The sequence below is a fragment of the Indicator indicator genome, chromosome 4 (assembly GCF_027791375.1).
Source record: "Indicator indicator isolate 239-I01 chromosome 4, UM_Iind_1.1, whole genome shotgun sequence".
Taxonomy (NCBI): Eukaryota; Metazoa; Chordata; class Aves; order Piciformes; family Indicatoridae; genus Indicator; species Indicator indicator.
In genome coordinates, this window is record NC_072013.1 from 35,079,116 (window position 1) to 35,098,528 (window position 19,413).

The 19,413-nt window shown below is 47.6% G+C and overlaps 1 protein-coding gene across 1 annotated transcript in view; it reads right to left on the minus strand.

Annotated features, from left to right (window-relative positions):
- Nucleotides 1-2,084: 2,084 nt before the first annotated feature.
- Nucleotides 2,085-19,413, minus strand: part of FANCM (FA complementation group M) — a 68,820-nt gene continuing 51,491 nt past the window's right edge. The window contains 10 exon segments of the mRNA XM_054400692.1: nucleotides 2,085-2,226; nucleotides 3,105-3,396; nucleotides 4,194-4,599; nucleotides 5,425-5,982; nucleotides 7,108-7,214; nucleotides 7,942-8,098; nucleotides 9,165-9,305; nucleotides 9,775-9,843; nucleotides 9,944-10,023; nucleotides 11,403-13,350. Of these exon segments, the coding sequence (XP_054256667.1) occupies nucleotides 2,085-2,226; nucleotides 3,105-3,396; nucleotides 4,194-4,599; nucleotides 5,425-5,982; nucleotides 7,108-7,214; nucleotides 7,942-8,098; nucleotides 9,165-9,305; nucleotides 9,775-9,843; nucleotides 9,944-10,023; nucleotides 11,403-13,350 (3,900 nt within the window).

A 19,413-nucleotide genomic window follows, 5' to 3' on the forward strand; every position in this document is an offset into this window, starting at 1 on the left:
TACCAAGTGGGATTTCCTTGCCCAGGTTCCTCCTTCCTGTTTCTCTCTTTCTCTTGAGGGATGGAGAAACGAGCAATGAGACCAAGTACAGGACAAGTTTGGCTTCAATTTCAGCTAAAAGATCTCCTGGAGCTATGGGTATAAAATAAATTGGTAATGGTATAGCTAAAGGGTTTTTAGTGTCCTGGTGAATGGCTCTGTTCTTACATTAAGGAAATGTAATAAAAAAGCTGCTTTTGGGTCACCTGTGGTCTTTGCAGGTGAGAAAGGGTGCAAAAGCTCTCCATCCCTCCTATCTCTCTTCTCTGCTGGACCTGTGGCTTTTCTGTCCTCTTTGTTTCTTAATAAAGACATATCCCAGAATCCCAGCATGGTGGGGGTAGGAAGGGACCCTTGGAGATCATCCAGACCAACCCCCCCTGCTAAAAGAGAGGGACCCACCACAGCTTGCCCAGGATCACAAGGGCCAAGTGTGTTTGGAATCTTTCCAGACAAGACTTCACAACCTGTCTGGGCAGCCTGCTCCAAGGCTGATGCACACTCACACCGAACAAGTTTCTCCTTGTCTTCAGATGGAACATCCTCGATTCCAACGTGTGCCCCTTGTCCTGTCATTGGGCACCGCTGACAAGAGTCTGGTCTATCCTCTTGTTCACCATGCTTCAGCTTTTGCTGAGCATTAAGAGAAGTCCCCTGTGTGGCTCCTCTTCTTCAGGTTCAACAGCCCCCGATCTCTCAGCCTTTCTTCCTCACAGAGATGCTCCAGGCCCCTCTGCATCTTTGGAGCCTCCCCTGGATTCTCTCCAGTAGTTCCCTGTCTCTCTTGAACTGGGAAGCCCAGAATTAGACCCAGGACTCCAAATGTGGCCTCACTGTGGCTGAATAAATGGGGAGGAGAACCTCCCTTGACGTGCTGGACATGCACTTCTTTATGTACCCCAGGAGACCATTGGCCTTTTTGGCCACGAGGGCACATTGCTGGCTCCTGGGGAACATCTTGTCCACCAGCACTTCCAAGTCTTTCACAGAGCTGCTGTCCAGCAGGTCACCCCTCACCTGTACTGCTGCAGGTGGTTGTTGCTCCCCAAGGGCAGGACCCTATACTTGCCCTTGTCAAACTTCATGAGGTTCATCTCCCCCAGCCCTCCAGCTTGGCCAGGTGAATGGCAGATCCTGATAGGTGTCAGCCCCTCCTCCCAGTTTAATACCAGCAAACTGGCTGAGGTTCCACCCTGTCCCTTCATCTAGGTTGTTGAAGATGTAGAATGTCTGTGACCAGCCTGGTGCTGGTCCATGTTGGTCCCTCGCTCAAGCCTCAGTGAGGCGATTTCTCTCTGCTCCTTACCCTCCCTTCTTCACCAACATGCTCCAGGAAGGGGTGGAATCAAAGCCTCACAGAGTGGTTTGGGCTGGAAGGGTTCTTTGCAGGTCCTCTCAACGAACCCCTGATAGGACAGGAAGAAATCCACACGAAGTGTTCTTCTGTCAGATAACCACAGCGTGGCAGCAGCCGTCTGTGTGCTGAGGTCTCCAGCAGCCAGAGCAGGAGATGGGGGAGGGGTTGTCACAGGGAACGGCAGCTCTGAGGCTGCCTAAGATCAAGAGAAGTTTGTTGCCCTGGGCCCATACATCACCGCAGAGTTGGCCGACCCCTTAGTGCTATGGGCAGGAAGAAGAAGGAACATTTGGTAATTCCCTTTTTTCCTAGGAACTGTGGGTACCCATCTTGGAGTAACTGGCAAGTGACTGTAGGCTGATTCTGCCCCTCCTTTCTGCCTCCATCAAAACCCTTCAGCCATAATTCTCCTTTTTAAAGGAATTTTGGGATGATTGTTCCCAGAAAACACAACCGCCTGCCCACGGATCACTCCACGTGGTCAGCTCTGTAGTCAGAGCAGCCAAGACTGGGACTCTGGTGGGGTTAGAACCCTCCTTTAGGTGAGAGCTGGATGTAGCACCTCAAACCCCTGATGTTTCCACAAGGATTTATTTACAGTATTTTACAGTGAGCCATGACTCCATAAAGTGCAGGTAAAAGAAATCAGCTTTGGTGGGGGGAAATCCCTAAGCCCCCTTTCACCTCCTCAGCTCTTGGTGTTGCTTGTCCCCTTGGCACTGAGGTCGTCAGGCAGCATCTGCAGGTCAAAGCCATAGTGCAGGTAGCGGAAGATCTCCTCTGCCTTCTGTGCACTGACCTGGGCACCAGCAGCAATCTCTGAGGGGGAGCTGTAAGAGACCACAGCAGGAGGACACCTCAGCTGCAGCTCGGGCCAGGAGACCAAGAAAAGGCGGCAAGAAGTGTGCAATGTAAAGAGAGCAACAGGAAGACCACGAGTGGCTGGTGGTCACCACTTACCAGGTTCCTGAGGGCTGTGAGCACACCAGCCTAAGCAGGAGAGCTGCAGATGAAATGGAAAGCCATGGAAGGGGAGAGGGAAAGGTGAGGCACAAGGGGAGGGGGTTGTGGAAGTAGAGAGCCATGTCATGGCCTGGGGCTGCTCAGCTTGAAGAGACTGAGAAATGCATGAAGAGCAGGAGTGATGAGGAGCTCTGGAAGTAACAGGAGCAGGTCCAGAGAAGAACAACAAAGCTGCTGATGGGTCTGGAGAAAAGGTATAGTGAGGAGCAGCTGAGGGAGCTGGGGTTGTTCAGCCTGGAGAAAAGGAGGCTGAGGGGAGACCTCACTGCTCTCTACACTCCCTGAAAGAAGGCTGGAACCAGGTGGGACTGGTCTCCTCTCCCAAGGAACAAGTGATGGGACATGAGGAAATGGCTTCAGATTGCACCAGGGGAGGTTTAGGTTGGACATGTGCAACAATTTCTTCCACAAAAAGGTTGTCACGGCCTAGCCCAGGCTGCCCACATCAGTGTCCCTGTCCCTGGAAGGGTTTCAAAGACACGGAGATGTGGTGCTGAGGGACATGGTTTAGTGGTGGACTTGGCAATGGTGGACTTAATAATCTTAAGGGCCTCTTCCGAACTAAACAACACTATGGTTCTAACAGCAAGGCAGAGAGAAGATCTCCCTAAGCAACTCCCCCAGCAGAAGATCCTGGATGAGACAGAGAAGCCTCAAAGCACCTTCTGGACACCTTTGCTGTTACCTGTTGGCCAGCTCCTTGATGGAGCCAAAGCGATGGCACATGTTGAGAGCAGCCGGGTAGCTGAGGTTGGGAATGGTCAGGTAGAAGTTGAGCATTTCCCTCTTGTGACCCTCCACCTCTGTTGGCACACAAATAGCAGCATTTTTCCTCTGCTCCACCAAAGCCAGGTCCTTCAGCAGAGCAGCACTTTCCTCTTGGCAAGAGCTGAAAAGAATTCTGACCCCAGCCTGGACCAAGGCTGCAAGGACGCCATCATAGTACTGTGTCCTCTGGAAGATGCGAGACGTTTCTCCTGCAGAGTAAAAACAGATCTGAGTGAGATCCAAGTGAGAAGGCACTGTGACATATCACACAGGAATCACTGTTGTCCAGGGGGTAACAAACATAGGCAAGGCACTTTAGGACATCGTTTAATGGCCATAGTGATGTTGGGTTGAAGGTCTGACTTGATGATCTGAGACGTCTTCTCCAACCAAAACAATTCTATGACTCTATGAAAACAGCTTTGAGAGTCACAGACTTGTTTGGGTTGGAAGGGACCCCAAAGCTCATCCAGTTCAATCCCACTGCAGTCACCAGGGACATCTGCAACTGGTTGCTCAGAGTCCCATGTAGCCAGGTCTTCAGCACTTGTAGAACCATGGATTTGATGCATCCACAGGAGCTAAAAAGATGATGAGGGAAACATGAAGGAGACAGGAGGGGTCAGAGGAGCTATAGGAGAGAGGTTGAGGAATTGAGTTGCGGAATATCAGTAGGAGAGAGGATTGGGAGGAATACTTAATAAAGGATGGGCAACAGGAGAGACCAAGTGACAAGTGGTTTCGTAGAACTACAAAAGTTAGAATGTACTTGGATGCTGACAAACAAGAAAGCAGCAGTGCTCAGGAAATGGCCAAATGAGGAAAAAGGGAACAAAGTGGACAGAGTGACCAATTCTGTCCTTGTTTCCACAGCTGAGCCATTACATTTGTGTCACCAAGCAAAGCTGTGCCCACAAGATGGGTTTCCATCTATTTTCTGTCCTGTACCACACACCAAAGCAGTGTGCCCAGTGTGTCCCCATGTCCCCCAGCTGGGAACACCCACCTGCTTTAGCCCTGTCCTTCTCCACAATGACACAGACCCTCTCAAAGGTGCTTTGCAGGCACTGGATCCGCTGGGTGACCTTGTACCTGTTGGCTGGGCTGAGCAGCTCAGAGAGAAACCTCCTCTCCACAACCAGGCGGTTGCTGACCACGTAATCACCATTGCTCAGTGAGCAAACCTGCACCTTTGTGCCATGCAGGGCCTTCAAGGAGGAGATCACCTCAGCTCCAGAGGAGATCTCCCTGCTGTCTGCCAGAATGCAGAGGGAAGGGGGCTTCTCCAGAGGAGCAGGTGGAAATGGAGCTGGAGCTGCAGAGGTCGTTGTGGAAGAAGAGGGAGGTGGAACTGAAGGGTTCCTGCAAGCACTCTTCAAGGAACTTTCCACCTGTAGTAAAAATCAGGGTTTCTGAGAGATCACAGAAGGACGAGGTTGAAGAACAATGTGCCAAGAAAATCAATGCTGGCTTTCAGCTGCTGCTGATTCCAAGGTTCCACCCTGGGTTTCACTCCAGTTAAAATCTTAAACAAACCCCAGGTATTTAGATTGGGGATTAGAAAGAAATTCTTTACAGTGAGGGTGGTGAGACACTGGAACAGGTTGCCCAGGGAGGTCATAGATGCCCCCTCCCTGGAGGTGTTCAAGGCCAGGTTGGATGAGGCCTTGAACAACCTGGTCTGGTGGAAGGTGTCCCTGCTCATGGCAGAGGGGTTGGAACTACACAATCTCTAAGGTCCCTTCCAACCCAACCTATTCTGTAATTTTATGAATCAGTGGACACTCTGTGCTCTTTCAAATAGATTCACATTCCTCCAGTGGAGCAGACTCAGGACAGTTTCTCCTCTCCAAGTTACACTGTGAGTGAAAATAGCTCTACACCAAAGAAAAGGGAGACAATGTAAAGCAGAATGGACCCACCAAAGACTGTCACCTTTCAATATGGTGTTGCTGACAGTCCCAAAAGCAACAGAACAACACCAGGACAGGTCCCCATGGGTGGGATCATCTACTCAAATATGAGGTGAGAGGGTCATAGAACCATAGAACGGTTTAGGTTGGAAGGGACCTTGAAGATCATCTAGTTCCACCCCTGCTGCCATGGGCAGGGACACCTTCTTCCAATAGATCAGGTTGGTCAAGATCCCATCCAATTTGGATTTCAACACTTCTGTGCTTGGAGCCTCCACAGCTTCTCGTCATCGGTGAGAATAAATGTACTGAGTCGACACCAACCTCAGAGGGAGCCTGGAGATCCTCCTTCCCCAGCTCAGGGACAGCTGGTGGGGAGTGTGTCCTCCTGCCATGATGCTCTGGGCGAAAATCCAGCATTTCAGATACTGAAGCCCTCAACCCAAGAAGTAACTCGCTCTTGTCCTTCACAGACTGCTGAGCAACGATGTCCCCAGCAGTTCTTTCATGCTGCACAGAGGAGGCTGAAGGCAATACCTTGGGTGGCTTGTTTTGCTGTTCTGCCCTCACACAGTCTGGTCTCACAGGCTTCTCACTGCTGCTAATGGTTTCATCCCCACTAGAGTCACTGAGGACAATAACTCGGGATGGTTTCTTCTTCTGCAGTGGGTCAGAGCAGGTCTCCTCCACCCTGGCCTGGTTTAGCCTCCTCCTACGGCGGGTCAGGTACTGCTTCTTCCCACCACAGAAGGTCTCATTGTGTAGGAGATCAAAATTCACACTCACTTCTTCCTCACTAGATTCATTTTTTGGGCAAGACTCCTCTTCCTCCTCTCCCACACAGAAGCTGTCTTCTGCATAAGTCTGGTCTTGCTCAGGAATCTGCAGGGGAAACACCAAACCTAGTAAGTTTTGAAGCCCTATAATGATTCTGCTCCTCTCTATATGTGCACTTTGCTGATCAAACCCATCCCATGCACCAATCTGTGCAATGTGTGAAGTGAAATGAAAGCTCAAACATGGCTATTTCTGCAGAACCTCAGGTAAAGCAACAACAAAATTGACATCATGAGCTGAGGCTGTGGACATTAAGTCATAGATTCATAAAATGGTGTGGGTTGGAAAGGATCTTAAAGATCATCTAGCTCCAACTCCCCTGACATGGGCAGAGACACTTTCCACTAGACCAAATTGCTCAAGTGCCATGACTTCTTGTGACCTGCTGGCAAGTGATCAGTGAACACAAGTGGAAGTTTTGTGTGTCTTAAAAAAACCCAGTGCTTTGTCCTTGCCATTAAATCCAGGGCGCTGTATTCACAGAATGCCAGCATGGTGAGGTTGGAAAGGATCTCTGGAGATCAAGCAGTCCAACATCCCTGCTAAAGCAGAGGCACCCACAGCAGCTTGCCCAGGAGGCTTTGAAATCTCTCCAGAGAAGAAGACTCCACAACCCCTCTGGGCAGCCTGCTCCAGGGCTCCAGCACCCTCACACCAAACAAGTTTCTCCTCATCTTCACGTGGAACCTCCTGGGTTCCCGTTTGTGCCTGTTGCCCCTTGTCCTGTCCCTGGGCACCGCTGACAAGAGCCTGGCCCTATCCTCTTGCCCCGCTACAGGCCCTTTAGCTCTTGCTGAGCATTGAGAGGACGCCCTCTGGGGCCACTCTTCTCCAGGCCCAACAGCCCCAGAGCTCTCAGCCTTTCATCCTCACAGAAATGCTCCAGGCCCCTCAGAAGCTTTGTAGCCTCTGCTGGGCTCTAGTCAAGGGTCAGTCCCCAGTGACAGTGGACAGCAAGAGGCACCCAGTCAGAGTGCTGAGGAGCAGGCAGAAGCACTGTTAGATAGTTGTCCTATCATCTCCTAGATGTTTCAGGAACTAAATTTTTCAGCACTGATGCTTGCCTGGAGACAAGAGCAGGGCTGCAACCAGACTTCAGAGCGGGATTAAAACCTAAGCATGGTCAGAGGCCATTGGAATTTCACAAGGAGAAGTCATCTCCTTCCATACCTGTGAGAAAATGGCCGAGCTGTTGAATTCACGATGGACCATTTTGTAACTGGTGCCCAGAGCTGGACTATGGATGGATTTCAGGTAAACTCCTTTCATCTCACAGTCTGAAAGCAAGCAGGAAGAGAAATGGAAGAGCTGTTGTGAAGGATTCATGTTTTCATTGATTACTGTTCTCCTTATTCAGTAATTCCTGAAAGGAGGTTAGAACCAGGGGGGGTTGGTCTCTTCTCCCAAGGAATAAGGGACAGGACAAGAGGAAATGGCTTCAAGTTGCCCCAGGGGAGGTTTAGGTTGGACAGGAGGAACAACTTCTTCCCCTTGAGGGTTGTCATGGCCTGGCTCATGCTGCCCAGAGCAGTGGTGGAGTCCATCCCTGGAGGGGTTTCATAGCCGTGGAACTGTGGTGCTGAGGGACATAGTTTAGTGGTGACTGGGCAGCTGGGCTCAATGATCTTAGAGATCTCTTCCAACCAAAGCTATTCAGTGACTCCATAAATCTGTTAACTGCCATTTTCCAAAGCTTTTTTTTTTTTTTTTGACAAATTTGTGTGGATTTTCCTCTGCCCCACAAGGCCTTCTGCACCATGAACATAAGGTAGACAGAGCAATATTCTTTCTCTGCTGCCTTTCTTCAGAAAACCCTGCTGACCAAAGTAAAAATGGTCCAGAAAGATCAGCTGGTGTCTGACCTAGCACAGCAAATGTGAACTGAGATTGCTGGACTTGATGCTCTTTCCAACCTTAATGATTGTACATTAGCTGACAAAAAGGCCATGCCCATCAAACACAATACCCCTTAGCTTCAAACCAGACCCAAACCTCCTCACTCACCATTCAACACTTGTGTGACCTCTGCTTCATCATTCAGGAACTGAGCAAGGGAAGAGCTCAGCTCGTTCTCTATATCCTCATTCTCATCAGATGAGACCACCTCTGCATCTTGCTGGGACAGCTCAGCTTCTTCATCTAGAAACTGTCTTGCTGCATGCTGAAGGAGAAAAAAAAATAATTAAATTGTAGTTAGAAGCTGGCTGCTAATTAGTTAATATTACATGTGCCCAGTTCTGGGCTCCCCAGTTTAAGAGAGACAGAGCTTGCCAAAGGTTGATGAGAACACTTGTGGGTATTTCATTATCCTTCTCTTCAGAAAAAAAAAAAAGTGGCTTTTTTTTTTCTTCTATTTGGCTTAGTTTGAACTCAAATCAAGTCCTTGAACAGCTTGATGGCATCTTCATGGTTTTCACACAGTAAAGGCAGCTGGGGCTGGGGAAAATTGGTTGTGGGACAATTCATTCTGTTTGCTTTGTTACCAAAGGAATTGGTTGTTCCTGGCTTTATTAGGAAGGAACAGAGAGACAGAACTACTGGATAGAGTCCAGTGGAGCCTCCAAAGATGCTGAAGGGCCTGGAGCACCTCTGTGAGGAGGAAAGGCTGAGAGATCTAGGGCTGTTGAGCCTGGAGAAGAGCATCCCTAGAGGGGATCTGATCAATGCTCAGCAAGAGCTAAAGGACCTGTGGGGGGCAAGAAGATGGGGCTGGATTCTTGTCAGTGGTGCCCCATGACAGCACAAGGGAAAATGAGCAAAAATTGGAGCCCAGGAGGTTCCACCTGAAGAGGAGTAGAAACTTGTTTGGTGTGAGGGTGCTGGATCCCTGGAGCAGGCTGCCTAGCGAGGTTGTGAAGTCTCCCTCTCTGGAGAGATTCCAAACCTAGCTAGCCATTGTGATCCCGGGCAAGCTGCTCTGTGTGCCCCTGAGTGTTGACTGGATGATCCCAGAGGTCCCTTCCAATTGTGGGATTTTGTGAAAACACATATAATTCAGGGAGATGAGGCATTTGACATGAATTGTAGTCATGGAGACATCTTGGATACATGCTCCAGGCCCCCCAGCATCTTTGTAGCCTCCACTGGACTCTCTCCATCAATTTCCTGTCTCTTTTGGACTAGAGGGTCAGTTACAAAGCAGAGCAGTTATCAACATTACAACTTCAATGCAAACTGGTCCAGATGTGACATTCAGGGTCTGAAGAAAGCCACCTGACATGACATACCCTGTGTGGAAAATCGCTCTTGACCTTCTGCCGCTTTATACTTCTCAGCTGTTTTTTGTTAGCAGCTGCTGAGCTGGTGTCTGCGATCCTCCTGGTGCTCTTCTGAAAATCCATGCTGCTGTCATCACTGGACACGTCAGACTAGAGGAACATTTCACAAACACAGTCAGCCAGGCAGTTCCCAGCCTCTCTTGAACTGGGGAGCCCAGAACCCAACCCAGGACTCTGGATGTGACCTCAGTAGGGCAGAGCAGAGGGGGAGAACCTCTCTTGATCTGCTGGCCACACTCTTACTAATGCAGCCTTCTTCATACACCTTAGGCCAGATGTCAGAAGATACTTGCCATTGGAACAGGCTGCCCAAGGAGGTGGTGGAATCACCATCCCTGGAGGTGTTGAAGAAACTTGTGGACACAGCACTTAGGGACATGGTTTAATGGCCATGGTGGTGCTGGGTTGACGGTTGGACCTGATGATCTTAGAGGTCTTTTCCAACCCAAACAACACTATGATTGTATTTTCAATAAGAACAGTCCTGCAGACCAGAGGAAGAGGTTGAAGTTGAAATATCCAGCCCACAAAGGAGCTGGTTTCCCTCTGTTCCACTCACCACATTCAGAGGGTGTTGGCGTTTCCTGGTGGCACGGATGGGCGACTCGAAATCAGAGTCATTTAGAACCTGTGGAAACAGAAAGAATTGCAGAGATGGTTTTTATTCTACTCTTTCACTCATCACTTTGCTTCTCTGGTCTTTCTTTGTGTCTTTTTCCAAGACTCACATCAGGGGACTTCAAAACATTCATTTTTTTCCTATTTTTTCTCTGGAAAACGATCTCTTCTTCACTCTCACTGCTGGGTCCTGCAGAAAAAAAAAGAGTCAACAAGGTTGAGAAGGAGATGTCATTGTTCCCAACACAATGCTGCTGCAGCTGAGCAATCAAAACCTGTCTCTTTCAGCAAAGTACCCACAAAGGAGATTAATTATTGATCTGTGCAGCAAAGATTGTTCCTTTTAGCCTTCTTACTCAAAATAAATCATCTCCAGCTGAGATGGACAATAAATATTCCTAACCTGGAGAGGCTCTGAGGGGAAGTGATTATCCCAGGAAGTAGAGACACAGAAAACAGGAGGTGAAGAATGAAACCAGAAGAAGAACCCTTAAAAGTTGAGTAAGAGAAGTGTTCTGTGATACACATCACTTTGGGTACACTGAAACAAAACCAGAGCTCACTAAAAAGTCTTCCTTCTAATTCCTTTTCATGGAATCATGGAACCATTAATGTTGGAAAAGACCTCCAAAGATTATGAAGTCCAACCATTAACCACTGGTCACCCTTAAACCATGTCCCTCAGCATCACATTTCCATGGCTTTGAAACCCCTCCAGGGATATGGATTCCACCACTGCCCTGGACAGCCTGGGACAAGCCTTGCAAACCCTTTTGAGGAAGAAATTGTTCCTCATGTCCAACCTAAACTTCTCCTGAAACTTGAGGCCATTTCCTCTTGCCCTATTGCTTGTTGGTTCCATACAAGCACAGCCTTTTTTAGGGGGTGCTGTTGTTTGGTTCTGGGGTTGTGGGTTTTTTGTTATTTGTTTGGTTGGGTTTTGTTTGGGTTTTTTTGTTTGGGTTTTTTGTTTGGTTGGGTTTTTTTTCCTTGTTGTTTGGGGCTTTTGTGGTTTGGTTTGCTGGTTTGTTTTTATTTTTGTTGTTGCTGTTGTTTTTCACTGATTGCATTGGGTGGGAAGGGACCCTCAAAGGTCATCTTGTCCAACTCCCCAGCAGAGAGCAGGGGCACTTCCAACTAGATCAGACTGCCTAGGGCCACATCAAGTCTGACCTTGTTTGATTATTTGGATTTTTTGGGGGTTGTTATTTATTTTTTTTAAATTTTGTTTTACATATTCCTATTTCTATTATTATTATTAACTAGATGACAGGGTTTGAATTCAGCAAACCAAAATATCACTTTGAAGGTGTAATGACTCTGGAAGAAAGGTGATGTTCAACAATTAATCATCTTCAGAAAATATGAAGACTAGCAGCCAAATTCAAAGAGAAAGGGGAAAAAAAAAGCTGTTTTAGGCTCCAAAAAAGGTCCCTTCCAACCCCACCAGTCTGGGATGCTGTGATTCATCCTTCCTAAGTAAGCCATAAACCCAAAGGATCCAAAAATCTCTGGCTTCTATTTATTTACACACGAACTGCTAACTGACTGCACCACCGCAATCCCTACCTGAAGCAGGAGACACACATGAGGGATGAAGGTTGATGTCTTCCAGGCTTTCAGTTCTTCCTAAAGGAGACTCCAGTGTATCTACGGCTGAACTCCCACAGTCCTGCCTGTGTGGGCTTTTATTTGCTTCTGCAAAAGTCACCTCTGGAATCTCCTCCTTGGTACTAGAGAAGATATTCCTAGAAGTCTTTTTGACAGCCTTTCCATGTGGTGGAGCAGAAAGCGCAAAAGCCAAAGCTTCAGGTGATCCTCTTCCCTTTTTTCTGCCTCCTGACTCCAAGAAAGGCACTGCAGTGGTGGGATCCTCAGCCCCTTCTCTATCCTTCATGTCCCTTCCCTGGAACAGCAATGGTGTGGAGATGTGTCTTCTCTCAAGACTTCTGCAATCCCATTTTGGTGATGTTTCAAGCCTGGAGCTATCCTCCAGTAATTTGGTTTTGGAGTTAACATCTCCATGACTCCCTGTGGCACTGGTTGACTTTCTGGCATTATTGTTATTTTCCTCAAGGATTTCATCCTCACATTCCTCAATGGAAAATCCCAGTTCAAAGTTGACAGAAAAGAGCTCTTGAGAGCAATCATAAAGATCATCATCATCATCCAGAAGCTGCTTGGTCACACTAGTATCCCCTGACACCTCTGTGGTGGTGGGTTGACTGCTGGTTGTTTGCCCCTTGCAGGTTTTGTCAGCATTCAGGCAGCTCACCTCTGAAGGAAGCCACTCAGAGTCTTGCTCTGCCTCTGGCCTGCTGATCAAGAAGGGTTCAGGGGAGGGTGTGAAATGCTTCTTGCTTGTAGAATAACTTCCATTCTTTGTGTCATAAATATGTTCATCTTCAAATAAATGGACACTCTTCTCTTCAGCCATCATCACTTCTTGCTTATTAAATTCCAGATCTTCATCCTTTTGGGCAAAACTCTTCTTTGAAGGGTTATTTGTTGAAGTGTGATTTGGAGTTTTCCTTTGGATTTCAGGGAATTCTTCAATGTCAAGCAGACCCTCAAAGCTGTCATCCCAGGGATGTTCCTCTTTGGCTTTACCAGCAGCAGCCTCAGGAGACGACAGAGGTTCTGACAAACAGGCATGGACAGAAGCACACGATGCACTGGTGACTCTCAGCTCAGGATGGTCAAAGAGCAGCAGTGAAGCATCAGCTTCTGAAGCCACAGGCAAGACTTTGTCCTGCAGCCTGTCTGAAGAACTACCAGAAATCACTTTTTGGAGGGGCTGTGGTGTTTCTTCATTGCTCAGTGTGCTTTCAAAAGCATCAAGGTGATTCAGAGAGGGAGGAGACTGTGCTAAAAGCCTTTTCACAGGAGAAAATGTGTTCTTTAACCCAGAAGGCTCCTCAGATGGCCTCACAAGAGCAAATGAATCCAGGTATGACTCAGGAAGATAAAATAAGTTAGAGGACAGTGGTGAGTTCTCACCTGTGAAGCTACCATAACCTGAATCTGCATGGGTTGTCCCCAGTGACCTACAAGCTTTATCCACAGCTGTGTATTCCTTTGTTGCTGCACTTTCATGAATTTCAGGACTTTCACTGTCGTCACAAAGGTCAAAAGACTCATTCAAGTCAAAAGTCACCTCTAGCTCCCCAGCCACTTGACTGCCCTGGTCAGTGCTTTCAACAGGAGGAAGCTGTCTTGCTGAGTAAGAAGCTGAGGTGTTGGTGTCTGAGTGCAACACAGGCATGTCCCCATTTAACCCTGAAGTTCTTCTAATAGCCTTTGTTACTTTGAATGTGGCAAAGAGTTCATTCCCATCATCACTTCTATCTGGTAAAAATGGTTTTCCTCTTGATCTGTGTGCTGTGTCTTTCCTAGATGAGCATGCTTTCTGAGACATCATGGAGCTGGTGGTGGAAAGGTGGCTTTTTTGCCTTCTAACATGAACATCTTCAATCTGCAAGTGAGGCTGGATCTCCAGGTCGTAGCTGCAGTCTCCCTGGTGACAAAGACAGGGCAGTATTTACTGTAAATGTGTTCAGGAGGACTTGGCTACAGGAGATCTACAGCAAGAGGAAAAGGTTTTCACACTGCTAAAGGTGATCGGAAAGGAGACGGGAAGGGAGATGGGAAGTGGGGGGAGAAGAGAAGGGAGAAAAGAAAGGAGAAAAGGGAGAAAAGAGGGGAGACAAGGGAGAAAAGAGGGGAGACAAGGGAGAAAAGAGGGGAGACAAGGGAGAAAAGAGGGGAGAAAAGAGGGGAGACAAGGGGAGACAAAGGGAGACAAATGGAGTAAGAAAACAAAGACAAATCAGACAAGAAAAAGGAGAAAAAAGACAAGAAATGAAAAAGATAAGAGAAAAAAAAAGTGTTTTGCTTTTCACACCCCAGCTTTCAAAGCCAACATTTGCTGGCATGGGCATTAAAACCTGAATGTTTTTGAAATCCCAGAAGCTATCAAGTGTAAATGCATCTAACAGACCACCAGAGAATGATATTTTGTGCTGAGCACTGAGGGTTGTTTTGCTCTTCCCCTGCTCTACCGCACTGAGGCCACAGTTTGAGTCCTGTGTTCAGTTCTAGGCTCCCCAGTTAAAGACAGACAGTGAACTCCTGGAGAGAGTCCAGTGGAGGCTCCAAAGATGCTGAGGGACCTGGAGCATCTCTGTGAGGAGGAAAGGCTGAGAGACCTGGGACTATTTAGCCTGGAGAAGAGCAGCCTAAGAGAAAATGTTCTTAATGCTCTTACTGAGCTCCCTGTGGTGGGTGGGGGGGCAAGAGGATGGGGCCAGACTCTTGTCAGTGGTACCCAGGGACAGGACAAGGGGCAGTAGGCACAAATTGAACCCAGAAGGTTGCACCTGAAGATGAGGAGAAACCTGTTTGGTGCAAGGGTGCAGGTGCTCTGGAGCAGGCTGCCCAGAGAGGTTGTGGAGTCTCCCTCTCTGGAGAGATTCCAAACCCAGCTGGACGTTGTAATCCTGGGCAAGCTGCTGTGGGTGCCCCTGCTTTAGCAGGGTGGTTGGACTGGATGATCTCCAGGGGTCCCTTCCAAGCCCTGCCATGCTGGGATTCGGTGTCATCAGGTTAAGATACAGGACTCAGGACATGACCAGCAAGTAGCTTCAAGGCATGATGTCAGCTAGGCCAGTCCTCACAGGCTGTAGCTCTGGGATATGGACAGGTTTGCAATAAATCAAATGGGAGAAACAAACAAGCAGCACTACAACCAGGTCCAATTAATTCCCCAAATGTCACCTGAGGAGATGACACACTTGGCTGATGAGATAATGGCGTTGATAAGCATCTGTTTACATTTGTCTAAGTAATGACTCAAACTTGCATAATATTTCAATTGAAGTACCCAAGCATTAGAAGAATATAACTTACATTAAACAGAATAAAAGTGGATTAGCTTCCAAACCACTAAACCTTAGTGAAACAGGAGGAGATGATGCTCTGCCTATCCAATGCCATCTAAGAGATACAGAAAAGATCACTCTTGGCCCTGTCTTGTTCTGCATTATTTAACTAACCCAAAACTAATCAAAATTGCAGGAAAAGACGAGGGGTGAGTAGGTGAAAGAATCATTCAAATCACAACAGCATCAGAGGTAGAGCAGACAACAGCATTTCCTTCTGGTTTTCATATGGCCAAGGGCAGTAGTGGAGTCCCCATCCCTGGAGGGGTTTCAAAGCCATGTAGATGTGGTGCTGAGGAACTTGTCTTAGTGATGACCTGGCAGTGCTGGGTTAATGGTTAGGCTCAATGATCTTAAAAGGTTTCTTCCAACCTTAGTGATTCTACGGTTCTGTGCCTGCCATTTTCCCAGACAGGGTTCCAAAACCTCTTTATTAAAAACAAACAAACAAAAATAAAACAAACCACCGAAGAAACACCAAAAGAACCCTACAACCCAGGGACCTTATTTTTATTGTTTTTGCATGGAAAACTGGATAGAGCACAGAAAACAGGAGGAGTGAGGAGCTGTTACACTGCAGAATTTCATTAGGTTGCTGCCAGTCACAGAATCATGGAATGCTAGGGGCTGGAAGGGACTTCCAGATAGCAATGATTATGCTCTAACTTGGGAAAATAATGAAGAAAGGAGAAAAAAAGCCAGGCTAGGAGGAGTGCTCAGTGCCAGGACAAGAGGCCAGAGGACAAATTTAGCATCTAGGACAAACTTTAGTAACCCAATTTCAGGCTTATGTGGTGTTATATAACTGTTCTGCTTCAACTTAGACGCATTCCAAAGACTTGCTCCCAAACAGAATGCTTTCTCCCAGTGACTCCAGTTCATGCTGATGGAGTGGAAGGGACAGAGTTGGAATTCGTGTGGGGTTTTTTTAGCCTAAATGTTTACTATTTGTAGAATCTTAAGTGAGCTGCGCAGCTCTTTTCTAACCCAGTAGGCTCCAGTGTGTAGCAGCTATGCAGTAAATAGGTCATGGAGGAGTAGAAAGAAGAGATTCCTGTTTGTTATTGCACTAAATTAAACACCTTGATTGATATTTATTGACTTGTTACAGAAAGCAAAAGTTTTTTAACCTAGAAAATAAAAAAGTCAGATAACAAAAAGTTCATTTAATATATAAATATACACAAAATAGACCCCCCCTCCCCAACTCCATTTTCTAGTTGAAATGCTCACCACTCACATCAAAATTAACCTCACTCTCCTCCTAAGAGGGTTTGGGTGGACCTTCTCGAACGAGCTTCAGGCAGCTGCCCAAAGCCTGCTGATTTTGCTATTTAAAAATAAAAAGCTCAAGTCTGTAAACAGATTGTGGGGCTTTAACCCCAGCCACCAACTGAGCACCACAAAAGCAGGACACACAACAACCAGCACTTCTCCTCTCCACAGCTTGGTTGGAATGGAGGTGAAAGCAGCACCAGCAGCTGGAGAGCATGAGGACTGCAGGGAGTCTTTTCTGACACAAACTAGAAGGTGTTTGCAGAACTGGCCTTTGATGACCTGAGGGGAGAAAGACTTTTGGATTGTCAGCTTCCGTAAGTAGGTAGAGCAGACATCCAAGCTGCATGTTCTAATCTATTAAAACGGTAACTGGTTACAATTTCTTCCTTCTAAGTGACCACTTGGTGCCTTAGTACCACAGGGAAAAGCCTTGTGCTTGCCCCCACACATGATCCTCACCATTCTCAAGTGGATCCTTCTACCTGCCCAGGATAGAAAGTTGAGGGATGGGAACTTCACGAAGTTCAACCAGGGCAAGTGTAGGGTTCTGCACCTGGGGAGGAGCAATCCCCTGCACCAGTACAGGTGGGCTGGTGACCTATGGGGAAGCAGCTCCATGGACAAGGACCTGGGAGTGCTGGTAGACAAGAAGTTCCCCATGAGCCACCAATGTGCCCTTGTGGCCAAGAAGGCCAATGCTCTCCTGGGGTGCACGAAGAATAATGCGGCCAGCAGGCTGAGGGAGGTTCTCACTTCCCTCTACTCTGCCCTGGTAGTACTGCATCTGGAGGACTGAGTCCAGTGCTGGGCTCCCCAGTTCAGGAGAGACAGGGAACTACTGGAAAGGGTACAGCAAAGGCCTAAAAAGATTCTGATGGGCCTGGGACTGTTTAGCCTGGAGAAGTGCAGCCCCACAAGGCATATTCTCAAGGCTCATTAAGAGCAAAAGGACCTGTGGGGGGCAAGAGGATGGGGCCAGACTCTTGCCAGTTTTGCCCAGGGACAGGACAAGGTGCAGTGGGCACAAGCTGGAAGCCAAGAGGTTCCACTTGAAGATGAGGAAAAACTTCCTCGGTGTAAGGGTGATGGAGCCTGGGAGCAGGCTGCCCAGAGAGGTTGTGGAGTCTCCTTCTCTGGAGAGATTCCAAAGCCACCTGGCCATTGTGATCCTGGACAAGCTGCTGTGGGTGCCCCTGCTTTAGCAGGGGGGTTGGACTGGATGATTTCCAGAGGTCCCTCCCAGCCCCATCACAATGGGATTGTGTGGGTAGGAAGAACATTTCTGGCTCATATGGCTGAACCTGTGGCACAAGAGCTGCAGGAAGCTTTCCTGCAGCACTGTGCAGGAGCTCTTCAACACAACAGATACACCAGCTCAAATTAACACAGCTAAGCCCTTCCAGGTGCTTAGCATCCACACAGTCCCCTTGTCCTTTGGCTACCCCACCAAAAACTTCGGTCTAGTCATTTTACTTCTCCATTCTCACTGTGAGCACAGCAAAACAGAAAGCACCTGCACTTCAAGGTCCGATCAATCTCTACCAGGTCTCAATTAGTGTTCAGGCTCAAATCACTTGGCAACAAGATCAGAAGAATCAATGTGGCACAAAGCAACTGTTTTAATTGGAGACATGACATTTTGGTCTCAGAGGTTCTCCCTAGCAGCCTTACCATCCAAGAATAGAAAAACCATCTTTCCACCACCACGCTAGGAAGCATGCTCCTATTCCAGGGTTTTCCTGGAATAAAGCAGGAGCTGGGCCACCAGCTTTCTTTTGAGAATCTCAAGGCTTTGAACATTTCTTTTCTGCTGTTTCAGCCAGATTCAGTGCCCTACAGCTCTAGCAAGCAGCTCCACAATTGCTTTAGTCCACCTGTCATCAACACCACAACTATGCATCATTTGATGGCCTAAATTATTTGTTGCTTACTGGAGAACTCTCCATAGAGTCATGGAATGGTTTGTGTTGGAAGGTATTTTAAAGATCACCTAGTTTCATTCAACCTCCCTGCAGTGAGCAGTGACATCTTCAACCAGATCAGGTTGCTCAGAGCCCTGTGCACCTGCCACACCTCAGAGCAGAATTTTAACCACAGAAAATCTACTAGGTCTAAATGTGGGTCTACATGATGAGGTCACCTCATCATCTTTGTAGTTTTCCCTGCACTCTCCAGTAGTTCCCTGTTTCTCTTCAACTGGGGAACCCAGAACTGGACCCAGAATTCCATATGTGTCCTCACCATGGCAGAGTAGAAGGGGAGGAGAACCTCCCTTGACCTGTGGGGGACACTCTTCTTTGTGCCCCCCAGGAGACCATTTGCCTTCTTGGCCATGAGGGCAAATTGCTGGCTCCTGGGGAACTTGTTCACCAGCACTTCTGGATAGCTCTCTGTGGAGCTTCTTCCCAGCAGGTCACCCCTCACCTGGTGCAGGGGTTATTCCTCCCCAGGTACAGGACCCTACACTTGCCCTTGTAGAACTTCATGAGGTTTTCATCCATCCAACTCTCCAGCCTGGCCAGATCTTGCTGAATGTTTTTTCTTTTGAATTTTCTTTTGTCTTTCTATGGAGAAAAATTAATCTGAGTGGAACTTCACACTGCCAGTTCTGAGGTGGGAAATGTACACCCATAGTCCATCCACAGCCCACCCAAAATTCATCATCCTCTCACAGAGGACTTTTTAAAAGTCATGAAGATTTCCTACCTCCTAGGAAAAATGTGCAGTTTCGTATTTCCTGTTCTGCATCCACAGCAACTTGGCCAAGTATTATCTCACTAAAAAATGATTACTCTCCTGACCTTGTACCCAAACCACAGAGTTTAATGCTTAAAAGCTCTTCAATTATTTTGCAGGAGGCCAAGTTGATTTGTTACCATGTTACACACACATTAAAAAATCCCTCTTTGGAGCCAGCAGAAAATCCAATCCCATCTGCCTGCTTCTGGTTGCTGTAGCAATAAAGCTAGCCAGGCATTAAAGGCTTTTGTGCCCTGGATGTGCCTGTGGCAGGCTCACAGCTGGGATTTCTCCTACCTTTTGGGTTTCCTTTGGTAGTGCCAACTTTGTGTCTAAGAGCAAACAAACACAAGACAGCTCTGTCTGCCCCTCAAACATTTTCATCTGCTCTATCTAACAATATCTAAGACTTTTCCTGGACTTTAAAAATAACCTATTATGCAAAATAACTATTCTAGGAGTCTATGAGTCGTGAAAAAAATGGAATTCTTATAATCATGGAAGGAGAACAAGAATTCACACCAGTGAATTCCTGAGCTTTCTCCTTTAACAGCAAAGCAAATGCCCACTAAGGACACACCAACACCTCCTGAGCTGCCTCCTCTGGTGTTACTACTGATCTT